Below are 24469 nucleotides of genomic sequence, written 5' to 3' on the forward strand. Positions count from 1 at the left end.
ATTTTTTTTTTTTTTATGAAAAATTTATTATTAAAGGAAACAAAATAGTAGGCTTTGACAGCTATTAATTAACCCAGATCTAAATCTGATCTCGTCCTTTTCGGATGGATGCGAATCCTCGTGATAGAATTAATCCCTGATAGAAGATATCATATTAGCATAGCATAACATAACAAAGAGAGTGGCATTTGATATTTCTGAAATTATTATTCATAAGCGAGGAATTGTTCATCGAAGCAATAGTCCATAGCGAAAAATTGAAGAAGGAAAAAACATTCAGGCTGATACTTCGCCTCGCAATCTTACCATTCGAACTGTTTGTGCACACACCTCTCTCTCTCTCTCTCTCTCTCTCTCTCTATCTATTTATGTATCTATCTATCTCTCTCTCCCCCACTGTTTTCAATAAATAACTTCGAATAATCGGATTTTATAGATGCACTTCATTTTAATGGAAAAGAGCCGAGAAGCGGGGTGTAATTTTTTGCACAGCACTGCGATACAATTTAATGCTTGGGGACGAATTAATATTCGATCGTGGTGTGCGTTAAACAATCGTCGTTCCATTTTCGAATAAATTGCGCGATACACTCGACCATATCGAGATATTTAACCATTGTCGTACCTGCGTATGAAATTTTAACTCGATGCATCGGATAAATTTGAATTGTGTTGCGTCCAAGTTGAAAAAGCCAACGGTGTCCGATTTATACGTAAAAGTAATAAGAAATAATTGTATGGACAACGCGAAGAAGAATGGTAAAAAAAAGAAAAAAAGAGGGAGGTTGAAGTGGGTGGGAGGACGAGAATGGAAAATGTCGGTTACCATTGAGAACGAAATTTCCCCTTTCTGTCATAGGATTGTAACGTTGTTTTACATATTTGCATATTCAAATGTCTTCTTATTGTCGACGATCCGTCGAAAGGATGGCATATTCGAAGGAAATGCATATTATTCCTTCATTAACTGTTAAAACTTAATTGTTCGTCGTAAAATGGATCACGAAGCATTAAAATCGAGAAGAGTTTTAAAGAAAGATGGACTGGTTTAGAGAAAATTTCGTGTTCGATATGAATTTTACGTGTACTTTTTTTTTTTTTTTCTTTTTAATAAAATTTCTCAATTCTTCCAATTTATCACGTATCATCAAACTTTTTCCATTTAAAAGTCACGAAAAAAGACATTTCAAATATCTTTTCGCCGTTCTTTCATCGAAAATTTACACGAAATTTCGAAAAATTTTAATTATTTACGAGGCTAAGATGAACTAGATTTTTCAGATCATGCAAATGTTTTTACGCCACTATTTCGCATAGCGAATTTCTACGTATCCCCTACTGATATAATATGCATTTATTCAACGCAAAATATTTTCGAAAGCCCGATTCCTCTCTACACCAGATTTTGAAATTCCAAAATTTCATAAATGTGAAATTTCATATAAAACCCCTTGAAAAAACATTTTCCCTTCGCGCATTGTTAAACAACAATAAAAGCTCGAGCAAACGACAACGAGAAGATAGAAAGGAAAGAGAGTTAATACACAGCCGATTTTATTAACTCTCTCTCGATGTACATCGAGACAGGGAATATTTCCACTTTGAGAAATTTACAGTTCGAGATCTAGGGACTGGCGATATCACTCGATTCTCGCTCGCTAAGTATATGTAGAGAGGAGAAAATGGAGGGTCTCGAGGGACAAGGAAATGATTTCTGTCTTTGTAAAAAGAAAAAAAAAAAAAAAGGGTCTTCCTCCACGGAATGCTCCGCTCAAGCGGGCAAAGATCCCTCTTCTGGAAGCCAAGAGAAACTCTATAACGCCTGTCCATCTGTCAATCCTCCCCTCAAAAGAGTGCGTGGCTTCGATTCCTTCCGAAAGAAAATCGCTCCTCTTCGTAAAAAGCTCGAGAAGAGAAAGTTTTCTTTCAATACTTTCAGATTGCGCCGCGACACTCGTTTTCGAACGAGTCAACTGCCGCTGATCCTGATTCGTAGAATCGTCGTGCTTCTTTTAAGAGGAACGTTTTAGAGTTTTCCCCTCCTAGAGTAATTCAATTCTAACAATTTTCTTTGTTTCATCGTGTTTAAATTTAACACGAGGAACATTGGAATAACATTTTCTTCAGAGACAATCGGTTCTAATTTGATATATTTGTATTCAGAAAAAATTATAATTTAATAGATAGAATTTCTTTCTTCAATTTTGTTCGTGGCGTCTAAAATGTCTATCTTCATTCGATATAGATTTTTCTCCTTCGTTTCTCCTTCTCACAATTAATATCTATCGCGGATAAATTTATGGGGAAACATATTACAGACATCGTTCCTTCGTTGAAATCGGTTCATCCTTCTATATCCGAATCATCCTTCCATAAATAAAAATCTTGCAGAGAGAAAGAGAGAGAGAGAGAGAAATTGCTCGATCCAATCCTCGATTCCTCCTCGAATTCGAACATCTTCCTTCCCTCATCTCCGCGTAACAGCTATCTGGCCGCTACTTTAATATTTAATCTGAACCATTCAGTTGCAACCAGGTCTCCTTCGAAACTCATTACATCTCGTTAGCTACCGTCCACGATTGCATTTAATTAAATTCCCTTAACCCCCAGCCCTCTTCATTTCCGCGCCACCGTTTTTTCACCCGCGAAGAAATAAAATTAGCGATTAGAAACTCGAGCTGCGAAACGAATCGAGTTATCCGCAGCGACTCTATCCACTCCCCCCCTATTTACTTTACGATTTACGAAGATAGATACGATCTTAAAGAGAGAAAAAAAAGAACGAAGCGCAAAATTTATTTTTCTCCCTTGTTCCAGAGACGCTCGACGAGGGATTTCAATGATACGCCACCAAGTGTATCGGGGTGGTCGTGGTGATTGGTGAGAGGCCAGTCAGAACGCGACACCTCGTTTCTCCTCGCGTGCACGAGGAAATGTTATCTCTCGTGGAGCGGCGCACACCACAGCACACACCGTAAGAATCCAGAAACCGTTAAGGGGCGAAAGTGAGCCCGAGTCTCGCCGGCTGGTGGCCAGCCATGCTCGACAAGATCGAGGAGCCGTCCCCTCGTTCCAAGATCTCGTGATCAAGATCTCGTGACAGGAGGAGGAGATCGTGAGTCCGGGCGAAATGGGGACGAATACGGGCGACCAGCCGTCTCTGCTCGGCTCCATCGTGAGGAACCTGTCGTTGGATCGTCGGCAGCGACCACCGACCGACCACCTCTCCGCGGGGAACGCGACCAAGGGCAACACCGAGGGGGAGGAGACCTCCTCGTTGAACGACCTGCTCTCGAGAAGCGAGACGAGCAGCGGTATCGAGTCAGGCTGGTTCAACGACTCGACAACACCCTCCTACCCCGGTGCGTCCTCGCCCTTCTTCTCGTCCGTCTCGCCCACGCCCTCCCCCGGATCCGAGAATTACACGGGGATATCGGACCTGTTCGTGTTCGACGATCTGAACGATTACATCAATCGATTGAATTACAGCGCTTTCGTTAATCTGACGGCCTATTACGACGGCGGGGCAAACTTGAATCTGAACGGAACCGTGAACTGCACCTCGTCGTCCGGTGTTGTGAGTGCGGGGGAGTGCGGGCCGGCGGCGGACGTTGACGAAAAGACGGACGCCAACAGTTGGTGGGCCCTGATCCTCGTCATCGTCCCCTGTTTGACCCTGTTCGGCAACGTGTTGGTTATACTTGCCGTGGTTCGAGAGAGGGCCTTGCAAACGGTAACCAACTACTTCATCGTCAGCCTGGCCGTCGCCGATTTGCTCGTCGCCGTCCTCGTGATGCCGTTCGCCGTCTACGTGTTGGTGAGTCTCTGTTTTCTTTTCTCTCTCTCGGCCGTTCGAGGTGGTACATGATAAATCGGGTGGGCGGCGAAAGGATTCGTTATATCAGGACGATCGATGTTTCGTTCGATGATGGCGTGCGAACGTGTCGCGTTTTAAACCTTAACCTTCGCCCGATGAAACGTACGTGGAAACGCGCGACCTGTTATTTCGACGTGGTAAAATTAGAAATGATACACAGCCGAGCACTGTATTATAGCCACTTGCACGATATCTTATTAACATTGGAACGATCTTTTTATTTCTCCAATTAATCAAATAATAATATTTGGAAATGGTGGTGAAGGGATCGATTTTAACGTTTATTTCAATTAACGGGAATTATATTTATTTTCGCCATATTTTGATTGGTAATTGATCCCTTCAGTGATCCCTAGAATTTTTACTATTAAAATTAGTTCGATAAAATCGTGCTAGAGGACTCTGGTTGTCAATCAAGGAACAACGGTATTAGCAGACGGGTCGATTCCTTTGTGAAATTTATAACTCGATCGGTCTACAGGAATTCGATTCGTTCCGATTCGTTCATCGATGAGACGACGATTGGCTCGCGCAGTAGTCTTTGTAGTTATATCCAATAAACGATGATTTCATTCAGGGTTTCCGCAAATTCGGACGCGTATGTGAATCGAATGAAAATAGGATTACTTAATTAATGCAATTTAGAGTAATTCTTTGAGCGGTGAATCCCGTGATAGTGGATGACCTAGTTCCGTTCGAATCGCTTCCACCGAGTCATAGCGCAGGATGTCAAGCTGCTTGTTGTGGAACCATTCTTTTATGCTTCTGCAGTATTTATTTAACTGTCTTTTTTATTTACGCGACGAAATAAATTTCAATATTACACGGGGAGAGATAAATTCTTGACGTATTATCTTATGTTTCATTACGGACCGATTTATATGCATTTTACGATCCCATTTCTTCTTATTAATTTAGGAGATGTAGAATTTTCTCGCGCAAGAGGTATCATAACCTCATTTTCACATTTTTCGTAAAACGTGCTTGAAATTTATGTTGTTTGTTGGATAATTGTCAAAGTTTAGTAGAAAGAGTGGTTTTTTGGTATTCTCTTTTTCTTTTCTCATTTCTGTAATTCTGAATAAATTTCCGTGAAAATGGCAAGAATAACGGTAATGACGATTGATGATGCGAGGTAAAAAAGAATAAGGATTTGAAATGTAAATTTATGCAACTTTGTTAAAACCCTTTTATCAATTTACATTATTTTATTGAAGATTAAAGGAAAGTATGCACAAACGGTGGATGTAATTTTACGGGGAGAAATGTGTGCGAGAAGTTGGACATGTTTGCACAAACTTTCCCCATGATGGAAAGTAATAGTTCCGTAGAAGATCGAGATGAGGTTAACTCGGTAAGAGTATGAGAAGAATTTTCCAATTGATGGAAAAATGTCGCAAAAATCGTAATTTGATTCATCAAAATTGTTAGCGTTCCATTCATCTCTCTTACCTTTAAGCAAACTTTTATTCTATCCAACCTCGAAACGATAATTGAAATGAAAATTTTACCAATTTTTTAACTATTTATCTCATAATTAGAATCACTTTCGAATCCAACTCGATGCAACTCGTTCCCTTTCTTTCGTTATCGAATCGATCGTAATCGAAATCGACGTAAACTACGATCACAGCACACAGAAACGTGCAACACAATGCATATATAGAAAGTCTTTTTCTTCTTGCGACGAGACAATTGCACGGCGACACAACACGACACAACATTTGTACACGCAGATCGAAATAGTAATTGTACACATGACATTTCCCTTCATTTATGCTAATTAACATTTTGTTAGTAGACTGATGACGGTGGGAAATTTACAGAGGAAGAAGAAATAATTTATTCCACGCGACGTGTAGCCAAGTGACCGTTAAAGATGTAACTCTTGGAATATGCATGAGAAACTGGCGAATTCGATGACACAATTTATCGGAAGAGATCTAATGGAAAGTTAGGGAATGAAGAGGAGAAAATTAAAATATCAAAAATTAATTACGAACGATATTATTCCCGCTATAAGATGTAAGTCGCGACCGGGAAAACGTACGGTTTTATTACCGCAAATTAATTTCTAGGAAATTTCCAATAATCCGATAATGTTCAGTTCGTTTTAACCAACTGCGTGCAAAAAATTTATAATCTCTTATTGTCGCGCGAACGAAAATTATTTCTCTCTCTCTCTCTCTCTCGCTTATTCAAAGTCACGTGAAGGTCATTATTAAACCTTATTGCTATCTGATCTCGGCATAAAATACGCTTCTTTGCAAATTTATTTATTTATTTTCCTCCTCCTTCCTTTATATACCATCTTTCGATCGCGTCGAACACAGATCATTCTCACAACATTCTCACAACTTCGTTCATCTCTCTTCCGTAATTCTTTCCAAACGAGCAATGGACCGATACGTTCCATCCTCTCTGTATCGAGTGGATAAAATCGAGATATTAACGCGGTGCAGCGTGCTAAAATCCCTCGCCGACCGCTTAAACGATCGTTCGCGAGTTTCGCATTAAACTGTTTAGCGACGCGTGTGTGCGCGCGCCTATAATGCGTCCCAACGATAATGTCGCGACGCGAGTTTCGTGCCACGATCGAAGCACTTTACTCTTCACTTTACCGCTTCCCTCTGAAGCGAAATCGCGTTCTGGGATTTCCATCCTTTGCGTACGTAACGCGACATCTACGACGACTCCATCTAATGTACCATCTTTTCAACTATTATCATTTCAGTAAATTGGGAATTTCGTAAAATTTCGATCTTTAGATTTCTGCCAAGTCAATTTTAAACGGTTGAGCGACGAATGGCGCGCGACGGTAATAAAAACGAGTTTTCTGAGCTAATTCGAAGAATTGAAGGAGACGGTCTGCGATCAACGGTCTGATCGATATCGACTTGTACTACTTTTCTTGTCTTGCTTGATCGATATATCAGTAGTTCGAACCCGTCCGTGATCAGACGTGACGATTTAATACCGACAAATGAATATTTTTAATATTGAAAAGTATAATTTAAGCGAAGTTTCGAAAAATTGTACAATTATAAAATTATACAATTTTAATCGTACAATAATGATTCTCACTGGACCATTAATAATATCCAGTCGATTTTGTTAATTTAAGAGGATCTTGGAAGAAGTTATGAAGTTATGAAGTCCAGAAGGAATGTATAATATCTTCGTTCGATTTAAAACGTTGATTGGTAATTCGCTTTAAACGCTCTTTCCTTTATCTGGATTACGAGAACTGGAGAAAATTTTTGAAATCTTCACCGTTAAAAATTACACGATCTATCGGTCGCTTGTTTCTTTAACGGCACTTATGTTACGAAGAAAATTTTAATATCTTTTTAAATTTTCCATTCCACGATTCGCTTCCGACCAAAGGGAGTAAATTAATTAGCCGACAAAGATCGGGGAGAAGGGAGTGTGGGATAAAAAGTACTGGATGATTTTTTTTTTTTTTTCCTCTTTCTATTTCCCTTTATCACGGTCATCCTATATACACTGTCATCGTGCAATCGCGGCTCTGAAAGTTGTAATTTGTACCAGTGCTATTTTTCATCCAATTTGCTGCGCCGTTATTAAAGTTTCCATTTTTATTACGCCGTATAATCTTCTTCGTTACCATCGAACGTTTCCTTTTAACGAAAACGACTATTGGAAGAATTTTAATCGCGTTCGAAAAATAAGATAACGTGAAAATTGGTGGATGGGGATCGTTGCAGTTGAAAGTATTAAAATATGCATGGAACGTCTTTGGAATATCAATTTTAAAAGCGTTAAAACAAGCGCAAAAAGTTCATATATGCAAAACCGTCGGTTGGAGCTTATTTTTTCATACGAGCTATTTCATTTCATACGTCTAGAAACGCCTGTACCTAGGCAACTTGCACAGCCAGGCTCAGCTGTTTCTACTAAACTAAAGTTTCGCCTTTCAACGAAAAATTTTCAAATTACCATGTTTCTTTCATTTCAGATACACGATTTCTCGTACTTTTATATCCACGATGTAACGTGGATTAATTATATCGTAGAAACAATTAGACGAATTATCGATATATCAAACTGGAATCGAATGGAATAAAATTTTCAATCGAAACTGCAACAGCATTCTACGTTTACACGATTAGATTTCTATATATTGAAATTTAAAGAAATTTGTTTTTCTTTTTTCTTCTGGTAAATAATAGAAAAAAATTATTTCACCTATGCTCCATCTTGCAACGAAAAACCTCGTCATTATTTGCAGTCACGTCGGTTTACCACGCGAGATTTCCGCTCGAGCAAAGGCAATCCTGTTATTATTGCATTTTTCTAAACACGGCAGAACCAGCTGTGTAGCTTTCTCCTTCTCGTATCTCCAACATCTCGAAGGCTAGAGACTTTCCCCGTAAATCTTTTCTTGAATTTATGTAGGTCGTCTATTTTTTTCTTTGACATATTTATAACTGTTTATTATTTTCTATAAATTGAGGTATGCCCGTTCGAAACACGTTTCTAATTGAAAATATCAATTAATTAATTTAATTTATAATGTCCCCGCACGAGATTGGTCATTTTTAAGAAAACAACTTTTTAATTAACGAAATACAAGAGTTATCTCTTCCTTACCACCCGTTTTTGCTGAAATTTTCCCCTCCTCCTCCTCCTCCTCCTCTTATTTTCGCCGATGCGATGTCTGAATTTTTAAACATTCCCGTCATTTGAAACGATCAGAGCTTAATTAGAGCTTCAAATACGGGTGGAAATTTTTCATTTGTATCTCAATTGTACGATGTATTACCAAGTAATATATATCAATTTAAAATATATTCTTACAGCCCACTATTCATCATCGATATTTCTAACCGATTCATAAAACGAAAAAGAGATCGTCCTCGCGATTCTCCTCCATTTCCAAGAAGAAGAAGAAGAAGAAGGAGAAGAAGAAGAAGAAGAGGTTATGCTTCGATAAGAGACGCATCGGAAAATCGATCCATGGTTAAGCCACTTTCGCAATCTCAATCTCCCTATAATTTCCTTCCCCTCGATCATTCCTCCTTCGTCTTTTCTTGCTTCGACGCTCCCCCTCCTCTTCCCTCAAACTGGACGAGTTATCCACAGTGATTTGCGGCGTCGTGCGAACGACACGCGGGCAGAAAATTCGAAAGAAAACAAGGATTTCACTTTAAAAAGGGAGAAGGACAGAGGGTGTGGTGTGGGTGGTGGCGTGACCGTGGCCAATTTCGACTCGTTTTCCTTCGCCCGCCTCCATAATCCTTCCGATTCCTGGGCTAACCTCGCCACTCACCCGTTTCACCGAGTGGAATAACACGGTGGATCGCCAGCTGGGACAAGGTCTATGTTAATAACAGGGATCGCGTTCATCGCATGCATGCTTATTACTTGGTCGATTCAACCCAGTTTTGATTCGCGCACACATACAACCATTCGTTTGTCCCGCTAATATGAATATTAATGGCCGTGGCGAAGGGGTAGTAGGCCCCCTCGGCCACTTTTCTTCTGGGAATAGAACACTGGGAATCGGTTGGCCTCGTCTCTAAACAGGAGTTATCTTTTCCTTACCACTCGCTCGAATAATTCTGTGCTTCTCCTTCTTCTTCTTCTTCTTCCTTCTTTCCGCCGATCTGAATTTTTGAACGAACCATTTTCGAGCCGATTGATTTAATTATAGCTTCGAGTGGATGGAAATTTTCACGCGTTTTCATAAAAAATATTAAATATTATTGTATCTAGAATAAAATACCGTATCGATTTTGTCGTGAGTTTTTTAAAATTTTCAATTTTATTCGTAAGACATATTATTTAAATACACATGGACAGAAGGATTTAGAAGGGTTTTGTTGCATCGCGTTTTAAATTATGTCGAAATAAAAATATATTTTATATAGAGATAATCTATTTTGCACGAATTATGAAACGGATTACTCGTTGAAATAATAATATTTCGAACAAAACGGGAAGAACGAATGATTCGATCGAGAAACGGCATCCCGTTCGAATCGTTCGGTTAATCGTCTTTCGAGCCAAGTTGACAGTTAGTCGAAACGACGAAAAAAAAAAAAAAAAGAAAAAAGAAAAAAGGCTCAATGTACGGATGCCATTGTCCCAGATACGCTTCCCTCTGATTTCGAGAGATCGATCGTGTGCGCAACACAAGTCGAGCGGCACAAAAATTCCACGTGTGCTCTCGTCGGGACGTCAATGCGCTTCATTCAGTCCGGATCGAGTACGTGAAATAGAACAAAATTGTTGGAACCGATGGTCCAGTTTCGTTTAGAGTTTAAAAATTGTTGCGCCCAGGAAAAAAACGCTTGCCTACGTGCCGCGCGCAAGCTTTGATAAAATTCGCATGAAGCCAATGGTGAAATTATTTATTTCGAATGGCCAAATTTTTCTAAAATTAAAATACAACACGCGTTGGAAAGTTGGATAGTTTTTTCTGGAAAAGGACAAATATATTTTCGAAATTTTTTACGACGTATCGAACGTTTATTCGTTTCGTGCCAGCGTTGGAGTATGCGAAGAGAAACGTGGTTTGCGCTCGCTTCATTAACGAACGTGGAAATCCACGCGGTGGAAAGGTTAAGGATTCATTTTTAAAAATAGTTTTAAAACTTTTTATCGACGCGTAAACATTTATATTTATGCGACATCTGTATTTATGTACGGTTATGGTGTATAAATACGATATATTTATAAAAGTGAAGGATGCGCAAGTGCTTCCGCGCGTGTACACGTAGATTTTTGCCGTTTGACCTGTTATTTATTTTATTTTATTTCGTCTTTTTGCGAAACTACGTGTACGTCGCGAATTTTGAGTTCCACGTCCTTTTTCTCATTTCTCTCCCCCCCCTCTCTCTCTCTCTCTCTCTCTATTGTACTCAATCACGGTCAAAACTGCGTCAAATAAACTGAAATAAAAGTTGAAATTTACGATATCGTTAGAAAAATACGCGACCTTCAGTTGACATTAACCACTTACAACATCCTGTTTACATTTCATAAAGTCCTACTAAGAGATCTCAAAAATATTTTCTTCCTGTCGTACGTGTACTTTCCAAAATTATCTGCAACAATACAGTTGGTGTAACGACGCGTATAAAACACGCGCAACACTTTAAAACATATTTTCCTCCGTTCAACTTTACCTTTCGAAATATACTTTCTGCTATAATACACTTCGTATAACACACACGTACACATATTTTCTTTCCTACTTTTCGAAATATCTCCAATAATACAGTTCTCAGTCTCAGGATTTTAAAATTGAATCTACTAAGTTACCAGGTATATACACACAAACGTATCACAAAATTTTCCATTCCGCAGCACGCAATTTCAAGTTTCTTTCGCGAGATACGTCGACATCTTACGCGTCCCCGCGTCTCTCGCGAGCCTCGTTCGTGATATTCCATGCGACCGCCATAATTTTCCACGCACTCGTTCGTAATTTCCAACTTTATTCCATATCTTCGTATATAATGGTTTTCACCGCCGCTCGTGCGAGATTTGGACACAAGATACGGTTGGTCGCATTGTGCGGTGCTTAATGTAGCGTGTATTTTCTCTTCCTTTCTTCTTCTTTTTTTTCTTTGGAAATTCGTTTACAATTTTTGTCCAGATGTTTGACTATAAGGTGACTGATACTATTTAAATCTCATTAGAAGATAGTATTGAGAATCGTCGATGTTTGCACAAGATATAAATGTGTGTTATTCGATCGCTTCGCAAATTCGTGTACGATTACTGTACTGGAGAAATTGCTTCGTTTCTATCTTTCTGCGTTCTGTGTTATCATCATAAAATCTCGGTTTTGAAAATATGTTCTTTATTTTTTCTTTAACAAACAATTCCAATTTTAAGAAGCAGAGCAAAGTTCAGAAATTTGCTTTTCGATAATTTTGTTAAAAAAAAAAAAAAAATACGTATGGAATATTTATCGATGATTCGAATCACTATAAAAATGTGTCAAATTGAAATTACTCACTTATATAGGATTCTATTATAAAAATACGTGTAATTTTTTTCTCAATCAATAATTCAATAAGCACAAATTTTTTTTATTCTTCTCCACGGAAAAACAAAATTATCTACGTTAGAAGATGTATGAAAATTTTCTCACAGATCCTTTTGTACTTTGTGCTTCGGACAGATGATAAAATACATGGCGAAGTGTATAAACGCGGCATAAATTTATCATGCTAATAGTTTGCTATCATCAAGCAGGACTTATGCGCGTAAATATTCGAGTGACTCTGCGCCGCATTTACATTCTTTTCAGATTCTCTTCAGATTCAAATGAGTTTGTCGTCCGAGAGTATACTCTCATACTCCCTCTCCGTTTGTAAAATATGTACACCCTTTTACACTTGTCGTAACACTGTTCGGTATAAAATAAAACGAGCGAGTTAAATTTCGCAAAGAACGAGCGATCGTGAGCGAAAACGAGAGACAAGACGCAACGAAAGGATATTTGGCGATCCATATTTGAATCGCAACAGCGATGTCGAAATTCAGTTTCCCACTCGTGGATATCGTTGAAAGGTGGATGCAATACGCTAAGGTTAACAGATCGATCTAAGGATAATCGGAGTGTTCATTTTTCATCTGATTGATCAGAATCTCCGATCGTTCTTTCCACCAACACTGTCGAAAGGGGTAATGAAACGTTTTGCAGAATGGTATAATCCAGGGAGATAATATGATTCCAATTCGAGAATGAACTTGAAAAAAAAATATATTAACGCGTGTAAATTTCTCTCGATACGATAAAATGTCCCTTCTCTAATTAACAATTCGTCAAAAATGTTCGAAAAAAAAAAAAAAGAAACTTTAACAAGCGAAAATTTTCTCGCCAATCCATTCCTTCAATGTTTCCACAACTTCCTCGATCAATGGACGGATCCATTCCAGCAGATGTTAAATAGACGACGTCCCATTCTCCTCAGCGGAGAGATCCCTCCGCTATCTGATTGCGGCACGAAGATCATATTCGTTATAACGTGACCCAGAAACTTCTGGAACGGGCTCGATGAAACTTTTGTAAATTATCGATGTTGTGTAAGTCGGTGAATTAATAGGTAAGCTACGTTGAATAATATCATCAAAAGATGTCAAAAATTCTTGGAGGGGATCGAAGAAATATCGAAAGAAATCCGTAAAATAAAGTAAACGCACGAAAGATTTCGAAGATGGCGCGACTAATGGCCTATCAATATCCGATGTTACGACTTTCACAACTCGAGACTCTCGATATTATATCATAGCGTGGCCTAAACTCGTCCACGATCTTGTTTTGTAGGAATACGTGCAGCTTGAAACGAAACGGGACGATTTATTATTCTCGAAACTTTTTCAACGAAACGAATCAAATTCACCTTGGCCAATCATGGATACGAAGATTTACAGTTCGTTTAAAGTTTTCAGGGACTTATTCGTGAAGGCCAGCAAAATATATATATAGTTGTTTATTCTTCGAGATGGATTTATTCGGGCCTGGAAATGATCGAGAAGGACGCACGAAGATGCGTCAAGATTCCCAAAAGAAATATAATACATTTTTAGAACTTCTCAATGCGGATTCGATGTGAATATCGTCACAATGATCACAAGATTATTCTTTATTACAATTAACCACTTTCTGAATTCGAAACGCAAAACAAGTCAGATCGCTACTCCTTTAAAATGTTAACAACAATTTCCCTATTTATCCTAAAATTTATCCTATAATTTCCTATAATCCATCATCGAACAATTGAAAAAATACATCTCGAATCGAAAACATTCTAATCGAATCGACGACTCGTTTTTCGCGACAAAGGGACGAAGAGGATGAAGATTCACCGAGACACCTGCTCGCTCGATTAAAATTATTAAATATATATATATATATATTTAAAATCGATCGGGGAAGTTGTTTTTGCCCGTGTCTCTCCAATTAACCGTGAGATAGTTATTTCACGCTAGATGCACGCATCGAGCAAGTATCGATTATCTACGAATAAGCGCGATCCCTAGGAACGTCTTTCAAAAGCGTCGGTGCAGGAACGATATATCGAATGCGCAGCATATGAACTGTACATTTTTCAAAAGATCGCACAGGGTAATTAATGGTCACGGGGGGGGGAGGAACAAAAGAGTCGAGGTGTAAAACCTGGAAAAATAGGAATTGCACGCGTGGCGACAAAACGTTCCCGTATGGAAAAGAAAAAAAAATATGGTAAAAATATTCTCCGAGGAGAATTGGATTTGTCTCGTGAGCGAGACGGAGAGAAAGAGAGAACGTATTTGTCACGAGTTTGCAACAGAGTTGACATTTCTAGAGATTTCACCTGTCGTAATGATGAACCGTGAAATTAAATATGGCTAGGAATATCCTAGCCTCGTGACTTTCCCTGCCGGTGAAAATGTTAATAACTTTGCCATTCTTCCATTTTCTTTTCAACGCGATATCTGTACGTTGCTTTTTCCGCATTATCGTGTTCCAGTTAATTCTCAAACGTCGAAAGTTTGCACGATTCGATGCAAGTGTTAAATTGTTTTTTTCTTTTATTGCGATTAACGACTTCGAACGATTGATCTTATCGTATTTTATTTTTCATCATATTATAATCAATTGTACGATTGTGTATCTTTTTATTGTTGCTTTTTATTTTTCTATATTTAACAAAATATCTCGTTCTACGTGTAAAACTTGCAGAAGCTACTTGCAGAAGAAAATGTTTAAACGCGAGAAGAAAATGACGTTTCGATTAATCGAATAGTAAAGTAATATGCAAAGAGGAAATAGAAAGGGAAAATGATAGAATGATGGATCGGGACGAACGTTTTCGAGTATTTCTCCAAGTATTTCTCCAAGTATCTCTGCACAATTACGGCACGCCTATTCGTCAATCTCCCCATCAACGATCTCCCCGCCCTCAATTGACACGACGGCCGAGGAGCGAGTAATTTCCCAGAAAATTTCCTCGTCGCATTTAGGATCGCATTTGCTTCCCTTTAATGAACAGGGAAAGATGTGTCTCTACGCAAAAACGAAGAATATTTCTATTTAAAAAGCTATCTTACTTTCAACACATACAGCCAGATATCACGATTGTTAATTTTCCTCTTTCTTAATTTTTATTCCGAGATGAAAACTCTTCGTTTCGAGAAAGCTAAGATTTCAATTTTCAGCACCGCGCCGTAAAATATCCATTTCCCTCTTTTACGATTTTCTGATCGGTGTCGGCTTTTAAAGTGGGGGAAAAAGTGGCGAGATTGAAACGAGAGAGTCTCGATCGAAGGAATATTCAGAGTCGAAGGAAATACTTGTTAGATTCGAGGACGATTATTTAAGTGACAAAAGAATTCGACACATTCGATTGATATCGAACAATCGCTTGAAAAATAATCTTTTCGAAACTCTCGCAATCCTTCAATAACTGACTCACCCGTTGTATAATATCTTCATTAGCGAGATCGTTGGCGATAATTTAAAACACGATCGCCTCGATCCCCGTTTATAGAGGAAGAAAGTCACGGTTGGAGCTCGATTCCATTTCACCGTCTCAATTTCCACGACGTTATTGAGCCGTCGTAAGCAAAGGGGGATCCGTGTCGTAATGTTTGGCCAACTAAATGTCTCGATAAAAAAATCCAGTGGAGTAAAGGGAGAAAGAAGGAATTTTCTCTGGCTGAAACGTAGCCACGGAAATCCTTGATTGATCGTAAATTATTCGGATCGATGTGTGGACGATAGACGAGGATGGGCCAGTTTTCGTGAACACTGATTCCCCCAAAATCGATTTCTATTGTTCGCGCTTGTGCTATCCCACTGCTGGCAAACGTTCCTTGATATCGAGAGGACAATCCACCGGCGGTAGTCGCTTCTTGGCCGATAACTCCAAATTCTCTCTGGACATGGAAATACAAATTGGGAATTCGTTTATGCGAAAATATCGTGTGAACGTTGCTACGTCGAAATATCGAATTAGTATCGAATCCAATAACGGTACATCGATAATAAAACGCGTGGAAACAATATATTATTTTTTCGAAGCGTTTTCGCGGTTGAAAAGCAATCGTTTTGCCTTTTGTTATTTCTATCGAAACGTTGCGCCAATTTCATTTTTTTTTTCGAGATATCGAGGAAGAAGGATTCTCTTTATCCCGACAATTGTTCGGCTAACTTGGATTCGATATATCGATATATAAAATGATCGATGCGCAGCATGTTGTTATGAACGCAATAAGAGGGAGAATTCGAACGTAGACTGATTATTGGAAGAGAGGAGTAGGAACAACGGAGAACGTAATAGGGTGGTAGCAGTAATCAAAGCTGCTGTACCAGGAATCTATTACCGACGTTATAGGTCTCTTGGCAAATTCGAGATTGTTTGGCAATGATTACCAGAACACCTGCCGTTGTAATTTCGTGTATCGTGATTCGTTTATGAGAAATAGTAGTAAACTATGGGTGAAACGTGATTCGTATATAATTAAACCATTTAGATGGCAAACGCGGCGGCCTTATACTACTTATACGTGTAACGAGTTCGACGAATTCGTCGCGAAATGAATCGAGCCATTGTCGGCCAACTGAATGCCCTGCAAATTAAACAGAAACGCTCGACTCGGTGCAATTCTTGCTTTCAATTGCTCGATTTCGATTACGAAATGCTTTCACGGGAATCTCAATTACGGAATTTCCGATTTTTGACAAACTTAAAAGATAATTTGATTTTGAGAACCAAACAATTGTTTCTTTCTTTTATTTATTTATATTCGTCACGAAGGAAAGAAGAAAATATTTTCGTTATTTCGATACTTCGCTTTTTTCCCCCCTCTTCTCTTGATCCTTGGCGAGCAATTTAACTGAAATCGAGCATCCAATCGAGAAATATATTATTTGAATTTCTCCGTGAAAATTCTGTACGAAAAAAGTGAAACGTTGCATTGCTTTGCAAACACAATTACGCGAGTATGGATCAAGTTAAACAAGGATCGACTAACTGGGATCTTTGCCTTTTACTTCCGTGTCGTGAAGCGTGAAAAAGCTTCTCGGGATAGAGTTTTAGAAATTTAAAAAAAAAAATTTTTTTATGTACACGGAGTTTTAACTGCGAATAATCCAAGTTGGAAGAAGTGTTTTATGTTCGGTTTTCCTCATATTTTCCTTTGGCAAAATTTCTCGCGTTTCATCAAGCAAGAAAAAAAAATTTTACGCGACGGATCATCGCTTTCTTATCGATCGCTGCTATGAAAATAAACAGTTGGCCCAAACTTTTTCAAGAATTTACTTGACACGAGTAAAAGCGAGATTTATCGCCGATATAAAATCGTACTCTCGTTTGTGTACGAACTTTCCTTGAAAATAATTTATCCGATATATAGGGAATAAATAACGAATTTTTGTTTTGTTCTTCCGATTTTAATGAAATACACGATCGTCCGTTGGATCAAACTAGAAAAAGTTTGCCCTACTTTTCTTTTCTGAAACGAGAAATCTCTATTCAAGGATTTCGTAAATGGGGGACAATAAAAGATACTAAAAAAAAAAAAAAAAAAAAGAAAGAAAAAAAAAAGAACGATTTGAATAAAAGTTATACGTCTTCTGAAGATCTATAAATTCAGGAGAAAGAAATTGCACGGAGGAAAAATCATGAAAGAATATTCGAGCCATTTATTCTATTTTAAATATCTCCTTAAATCGTAAATTGCAAGAAGATAAATGAAAAAATGATTCGGGTTAAATGATTTGGTTACATGATTTCGAGAGGAAAATTTGTGGAAAATCTGGTGGAAAAAATTGTCAAAGAAAATTTCTTCCATCTTCCTTCTCCGAAATAAAAAGAAAAGAAGATGACGAACGAACAAACCCTTGATCCAATTAAAAATTGTTCGGAATTCCATTCCAACTCGGTTCTTATTTCACGCGCGTTCTATTTTCGTTCTAAGAATCGTATACAGGTTATCGAATCTTTTCTCTGTCAGCTTCCGTTAATCAGGCAAAAATATCATTAATTTCAACTTCCTCTTCCTCTTTCCACTTTTTTCCCTCCTTGAAAAGGTATATCCGTTATCCAACTCAATAAAGAGCAAAGTAAACCCGTGGAAAACGGTTTCGTCCAAAAAAAAAAAAGAAAGAAAAAAAAAGAAAGAAGCAAAGATATCGAGATCACGATTTTCTATTCGATTTTCATTCTTCTTCTTCTTCTTCTTCTTCGTTTTCCCTTTATCTTCCCTTCTCACGGTCGTGTCACGTGCTAATCGTCTCACCAACTTTTCCATTTCCCTTCGAGCCACTGTTACGCCGCACCTAACTCGTTCCCTTTGATCTGAACTTGGATCTGACACGGTGGCTTCTCGGTTCTTCCAGCAGCTTGGAATAGCTTGTGTCGCGCGTATTTCGGCGTCGTTTCTACGTCGCGTATTTTCTTCCTGCTCCGCCTCTTTTCCACCCCTTTTTCGCACTTCTTCGTGTTTACTCGATCCGTTCGCGCATATTTGCACAAGAAATCTCGAAACACCCGCCACACTCGAAGCTGCAACGCCTCGCAGCAGTTCAATTTATGGCGGCCACCGATTTCTACTTTCCACTACTTCTCTAGCTAGAGGCCAGTCCTTTATCACTGGATGACAAATCCGATCTCGTTTGCTCGAAACTTTGTCGAATCAGCTTTGGATCAGCTTCCCTTCTCCCGCTGGAGAATCTACATTTCGTGGAAGATAAATCAGATCAGTTTCTTTAATAAAAATCTGTCGGTATCGAAAAATTTAAATATAAGAACACTTAGACGAGTTCAAAAGTATTTAAAAATAAATTATTCATCTTTAAACTATTAGAAGTAGAAAGATCGATGATCAAGCGTGGTAAAAGAAAGCGTGATGATCGAATAAGTAGTACAAGCAAGCCATAGTAACGACAAATACAACGCGTAGCAATATTTAGAAAAGTAGAGTCGAAAGAGATCGTGAAACCACGAATAAAAGAATTATACTTTGGGAATATTATAAAACTCATTATATATTTCAAGCAAATAAAGTTTAATGAAACTTTCCATAATGTCGATGTATATGCTGAATAGTATTGCAGCACAAGAGCAGTATAAAGCAGTGGAAAGATGTATCATTTTTCAGAGCCGTAATCTTGTTGTTGTTTATTGGGGGAATAAAGTTTTCGATCGTTTTAGGATCCGAGATGAGGATCGTGGAGGGTTCTCTTGGGTACGAAAATTTGTGAATCCGGCCGACGTCGTTAAGCAGAGGTGAAATATCGCGTATAATGTTTCGCGCCGCATTTTGGCCGTTGTCCAAGTCAAAGGCAACGATAACGATGTCCTGTAACCATTGGAGCATACAGAAAGTGGGTCAAAGTGGACCCTTGAAATATTATTGTCGATGCTCTTTCGTTCGTTGCTGCTAACGAGATAACTCGCAAGATAACTTTTAATTACGATAGCCGACTCTAAGGTTACGCGACAGGGACGCAAATTGATCAGATCCGTGCAGTTGATCTTCACACACGGAACCGTGTAACGTTTAATTCCATGCTCCCTTTCATTTATTAATTCTTAACAAAATAAATACAAATTATAATTTCTATCTAAATTAAATGTAATAACAAGGATAAGAACGTTCTTTGTAGCCCTTACTTGTACAAATGTTTCATATTCCGTACGGATTTCGAAAGGTTCTACTTTTCAAATTTTAAATTCTTAAAAAAAAAAATACAACTCAAGATTTCTATCTAAATTAAAAGTAAAACAAGGATAAGGGCGCCCTTACTTGTGACGCGTGCAAATGTTTCATATTATCTGGCGACAAAGTATTCCTGACAAGTAGTCGCCACACGGATTTTCCCTCCACGGATCACGAAACGTTCCACTTTTCGAATTTTAAATTCTTAAAAAAAAAAAAAAGAATACAATTTAAGATTTCTATCTAAATTAAAAATAACAGTCTAGCAAGGATAAGGGCGCTCTCTCTTGTAGTCTCTACTTGTCCGTGTTTTATATTATCTGGCGACAAAGTATTCCTGACCACAAGTAGTCACTACAGAATTTTCCCTCCACGGATCCTGAAACTTTTCTCCACTTTTCGAATTTTAAATTCTTTAAAAAAAGAAAAAAAGTACAATTTAAAATTTCTATCTAAATTAAATGTAACGATAGAGCTCCTACTTGACGCGTACGAATGTTTCGTATCACCGGGCGACAAAGTATTCCTGACCACAAAAAATACAATTTATTAGTCGCCCCTATCGTCGCAACAGAATTTTCCCTCCACGAAACGTTCCACTTTTCGAAAAATTCCGTGCTTTCACAGACCGACAACTCAATTTTCAGAAGGGGGAAAAAAAAAGGAATGGACGCGGTCAAGGAAGTATCAAGGAAGGAAGTATCGAAAGCTTAATCCGTGCGTACCGGTGACGGGAAGAAGAATGGGCGAAATACGACTTCCATTCTCTCTGCTCGCTATCGTCGCAACAGAATTTTCCCTCCACGAAACGTTCCACTTTTCGAAAAATTCCGTGCTTTCACAGACCGACAACTCAATTTTCAGAAGGGGAAAAAAAAAAGAAAGGAATGGACGCGGTCAAGGAAGTATCAAGGAAGGAAGTATCGAAAGCTTAATCCGTGCGTACCGGTGACGGGAAGAAGAATGGGCGAAATACGACTTCCACTCTCTCTGCTCGCTATCGTCGCAACAGAATTTTCCCTCCACGAAACGTTCCACTTTTCGAAAAATTCCGTGCTTTCACAGACCGACAACTCAATTTTCAGAAGGGGGAAAAAAAAAGGAATGGACGCGGTCAAGGAAGTATCAAGGAAGGAAGTATCGAAAGCTTAATCCGTGCGTACCGGTGACGGGAAGAAGAATGGGCGAAATACGACTTCCACTCTCTCTGCTCGCTACTCGTCCTGGCCGAAGTCATTCGAGTCGATGTTGCCGGAAAAACGGGGCGCCCTACTTCCGCCCTACTTCTCGGATTGTTTTCTGACCATTCGATTCCCTAACGATCTTCCATAAAACTTGCGGAATTCGCGCGATTTAATCACCACCAGCTTCGAAAGCGCGGCTAAATTTCGTTTGATAGGCCGAGGCTGCGGTAACTAATACCTCTCTGCACCCGCCCCGATAAACCACCATCGCTGGAAAATAGAAAATGAACGAAACTCGATATCGGTTGTTGAGCTTTGTTGTTAACGTTTCACCTCCTCCTAGCGATTTATCGTGATATTGCATTTTTTATCAAAATCGGGATCGGACAATTTCACAAGACATTCAAGATTTAATAATATAATTGATCGTATAGGATATCGAACGGATATCGTCCGTTACAACGAACGATACAGCGTATAGGAATTTGATAGGGTAACGCGAATCCCTCGTTCGCTTGGATTTTTTTTTCTTTCTTTCTTTTCTTTTTTTTTTTTTTTTTTGCCAACAAAAATTTGCTGTTCGATTGGTCATCAACGTGTCTAATATCTTCCAATAGTATATATATACGATAGAGACTTTTTTTTCTATCAAGTTATATTATTCGAAGTTAAACAATTATAGTATAGTAGAGTTTGCAACATCGAGGAGAGGATGTTCTAAATTGAAGGCAGGAGAGAAACGTCGATTAGAAATGCATATTGTCAAAGTTAGAGAAATTCTGTATATATCTTGGCGATGTAGATTTTCGAGAGAAGACGATGAATTCTCGATTAGCTTGTTTTCGCGTGGAAATCATTCAAATTGTTCGAAAAGCAAGAACTTGGAAAGAGCGTTATGAAATTTAATATTCTCTCTCCCTCTCTTTCTCTCTCTATTCGAATCGATTTTAATGATATTTTAATTCTTGCTCCTCTTAATCGCTCGGACGCACGATCTAGCTCGTCGAAAAGCGATGACTCGTCGATCGAATCGAGAACGAGATCAGAGAAAGCTTCGATGGAGAAAGAAACCAGGGACGAGTGGAAACGCTCGAATAAGAGAACCGCGATGACATTTTTTTGCTCCGAGTTTCGTGTTTGACAGGGCAACGAGACAAAATTTCGCAACAAAAAAAAAAAAAAGAGAGAAAGAAAGATTTGAAAGAAATCCGTAATACCAAGTATTCCACTTTATCGAAAATTTGATAAAATCTCGCCGTCCAACGGCGAGCATATTTCAATGAACGATCGGGAATCAATATCGAACGTTTGTAATCCTGGCGAGAATAAGCTGGCGGAAGAATGAAATATGAAAGATAGGTCCGCGTATTACGGGTGACACGGTATCCTTCGATACCGAGCATAAATCAACAACAAAATTCATAACCATCTACGCGATGGTTTCGCGGTCAAATTTCTCTCCTCGTGAGGCCAAACATTTTTGCGGCGAGACAACGAGAGTTGAGATATGATAAGAAAAAGAGAAAAAAAAAAAAGAAAAAAAGGGACACTCTTGCATTGATTCTTGAGGGAGAAGGGAAAGTTTGAGAGTTTCCTTCCATCCTTCCTTCTAAGATGGATCGGTCCATGGTGGCGCAGCGAGAAAATATTTGCTATGAAAACACGGTCCATCGTACGGTTCAACTGGATAAAACGTGTATTTATCCCGTCCTTGTTGTGCCTTATTCTTCTTTCGGCCGAAAAATTCTCTCGAATCGTCGATGGAACGATCGTGTAACCGGTCGCGTTAAAACTTCTCGGTTGCTTCTGGTAATCTTTGAAAATGGCGCGAGCTCGAGTATATTGCTTTGTATTTCCTAATCTTCTGAAAGGTTCGCCCCGCGCGGTTCGAGAGAAACGAGTTTGTTCGAATGGAATTTGTTCGAAATGTCTCGTTTATCTTCGTTCTCTGATATCCCTCCCCCTCCTCCTCTAACAGTTATTACAACGTTCATCTCAATTTTTCCTTCGGGAAAATATTTTATTCTTACCGACCATCGAATCATCTCGAAGCTATTTTTTTTCCCCTTTCTCTCTTTCAAATTTATTCTACATCGAGTGTAATGGTAGAACGATGAAGAGGGGGGAGGAGGGGGGGGGGGAATATCGATTCTTCAAAAACTTGACCACGAATATTTTTCTTTCCGCGACTTTTAGAGAAAATTTATATTCGAAAAATTGCGTTCGCATCGATCGTATCGCGAAGAATCGAGGAAACGAATCGAAATATCGTGGAATTTCGTAGAATTTTTGAAAGGTTTTTCGTGATCGTTAGCGCGTTCGAGGGGGGCAAGCGGTTGACGATAACTATTAAAACGGGGGAGAGTTTCGGGCGGAGGCGAGATCGCAGGATCAGTTATCACGACATAGCACGTACGCCACTCACGTTTCAAAAGGGTTTACGAGGAAATCGCTTGTATTTCATAAATCTCTCCGCTCGCAGAAAAGTTCTGAAGATCTCGAGGGATCGTGAAATTCGAGTGACTTTCCATCCGGTGGTTCGTTACGAGTTACGCGAAAAAAAGGCCGAATCTCCCCCTCTTCCCCTCTCTCTCTCTCTCTCTCCATACTGTTTCGTCGAGGGAAAAATTTTTATCGCGCGCGAAAAAACGAAAAAAGAGAGAGAGAGAGAGAGAGAGAGAGAGAAAGGGGAGGAAAAAGAGAGAATCGTCGAGAAAAGTGGTATTAAAGAGTGAAAACTGACGAGTTACGTTCCCTGTCCATGCGGGATTACGGCCACGTGCACAGAAATTTCACTTGCCCAACCTCGAAATGGGCCGCGTTAATGGAAATATTATATCCTAGATTGGTCGATCGTGTGTGTATAAATTAATACACGTAGATATATATATATATAAATATTAATTTATCGCTCATTTCAAACCATTTAAATCCTTGCTCGTTAATTATTGCCAAGTTAATTCGCAGAATATTATAAATATTTCCATCTTTCTCGATCGTTTTCCGAAGCTGTCTCGCCAAACAATTCTTAATTATACGTAACGAAACGCATAAAAATATGGAATAACAGGATTTAATCCAAACGAGTTCTCTCTTTCTTCTCGATCGCTCGCAACCGAATACCCTTCATTACGTTATACGAACGAACAATAACAAATTCGATGACCATCGATCAAGCCAAAGAAAAAAATTATTCGTTACGCGAATAAATAACACGAATATTTGACTCGAGTATAAAAAACATTAATCGTAAACCCTCCACGATATAAAACAAATCGGCCAACAGTTTATCGCGCAATTAGTAAAAGAAAAAAAAAATCATAACTTTTAATTAATCCTATTCATCCTTCCACTTTTTAACACGATACCCAGAGAGAGGGAAAGGAAGAATCGATGTTCGGTATAAACGCGTAGTTGAATAGCATCGCGATTCAAAAGCGGGAGAGAAAGCGTGGTAACCCGAAGCGGTGCAACTACAATTGAAAAGTGCACAAAATGTTGGACGTGTCTATTGTATTTTCGCAAACGTCAAAAATAACACAACGCGATGTCTTGCTTTCCCCCTTTCCCGACACTTTGCCCCCTTTCCACCAAATTTCCCTATTCAACCACCATCCAATATATATACATATATATACATATACAATACACGTAGATATAGATATATGTATACATGTAGGTATCTGTTCGTCTAGCGACTCGTTCACCTGTTGATGGACGT

General features: G+C 38.8%; 1 protein-coding gene across 2 annotated transcripts in view; it reads left to right on the forward strand.

Moving 5' to 3' along the window:
• Positions 1-3130: 3130 nt before the first annotated feature.
• Dop2R (dopamine D2-like receptor) overlaps positions 3131-24469 on the forward strand; it is a 126904-nt gene continuing 105565 nt past the window's right edge. For both annotated transcript variants that reach the window (XR_015290736.1, XM_003690217.4), the window contains exon 1: positions 3131-3817. Coding sequence is in view for 1 of the 2 variants with exons in the window: in XM_003690217.4 (XP_003690265.1) it covers positions 3131-3817 (687 nt within the window). In the remaining variant the exon portion in view is untranslated. The remainder of the gene's footprint in view (positions 3818-24469) is intronic.

The sequence above is a fragment of the Apis florea genome, unplaced genomic scaffold, assembly GCF_048593485.1.
Source record: "Apis florea isolate Af1SG1 unplaced genomic scaffold, ASM4859348v1 contig_1615_pilon, whole genome shotgun sequence".
In the NCBI taxonomy this organism is placed as follows: Eukaryota; Metazoa; Arthropoda; class Insecta; order Hymenoptera; family Apidae; genus Apis; species Apis florea.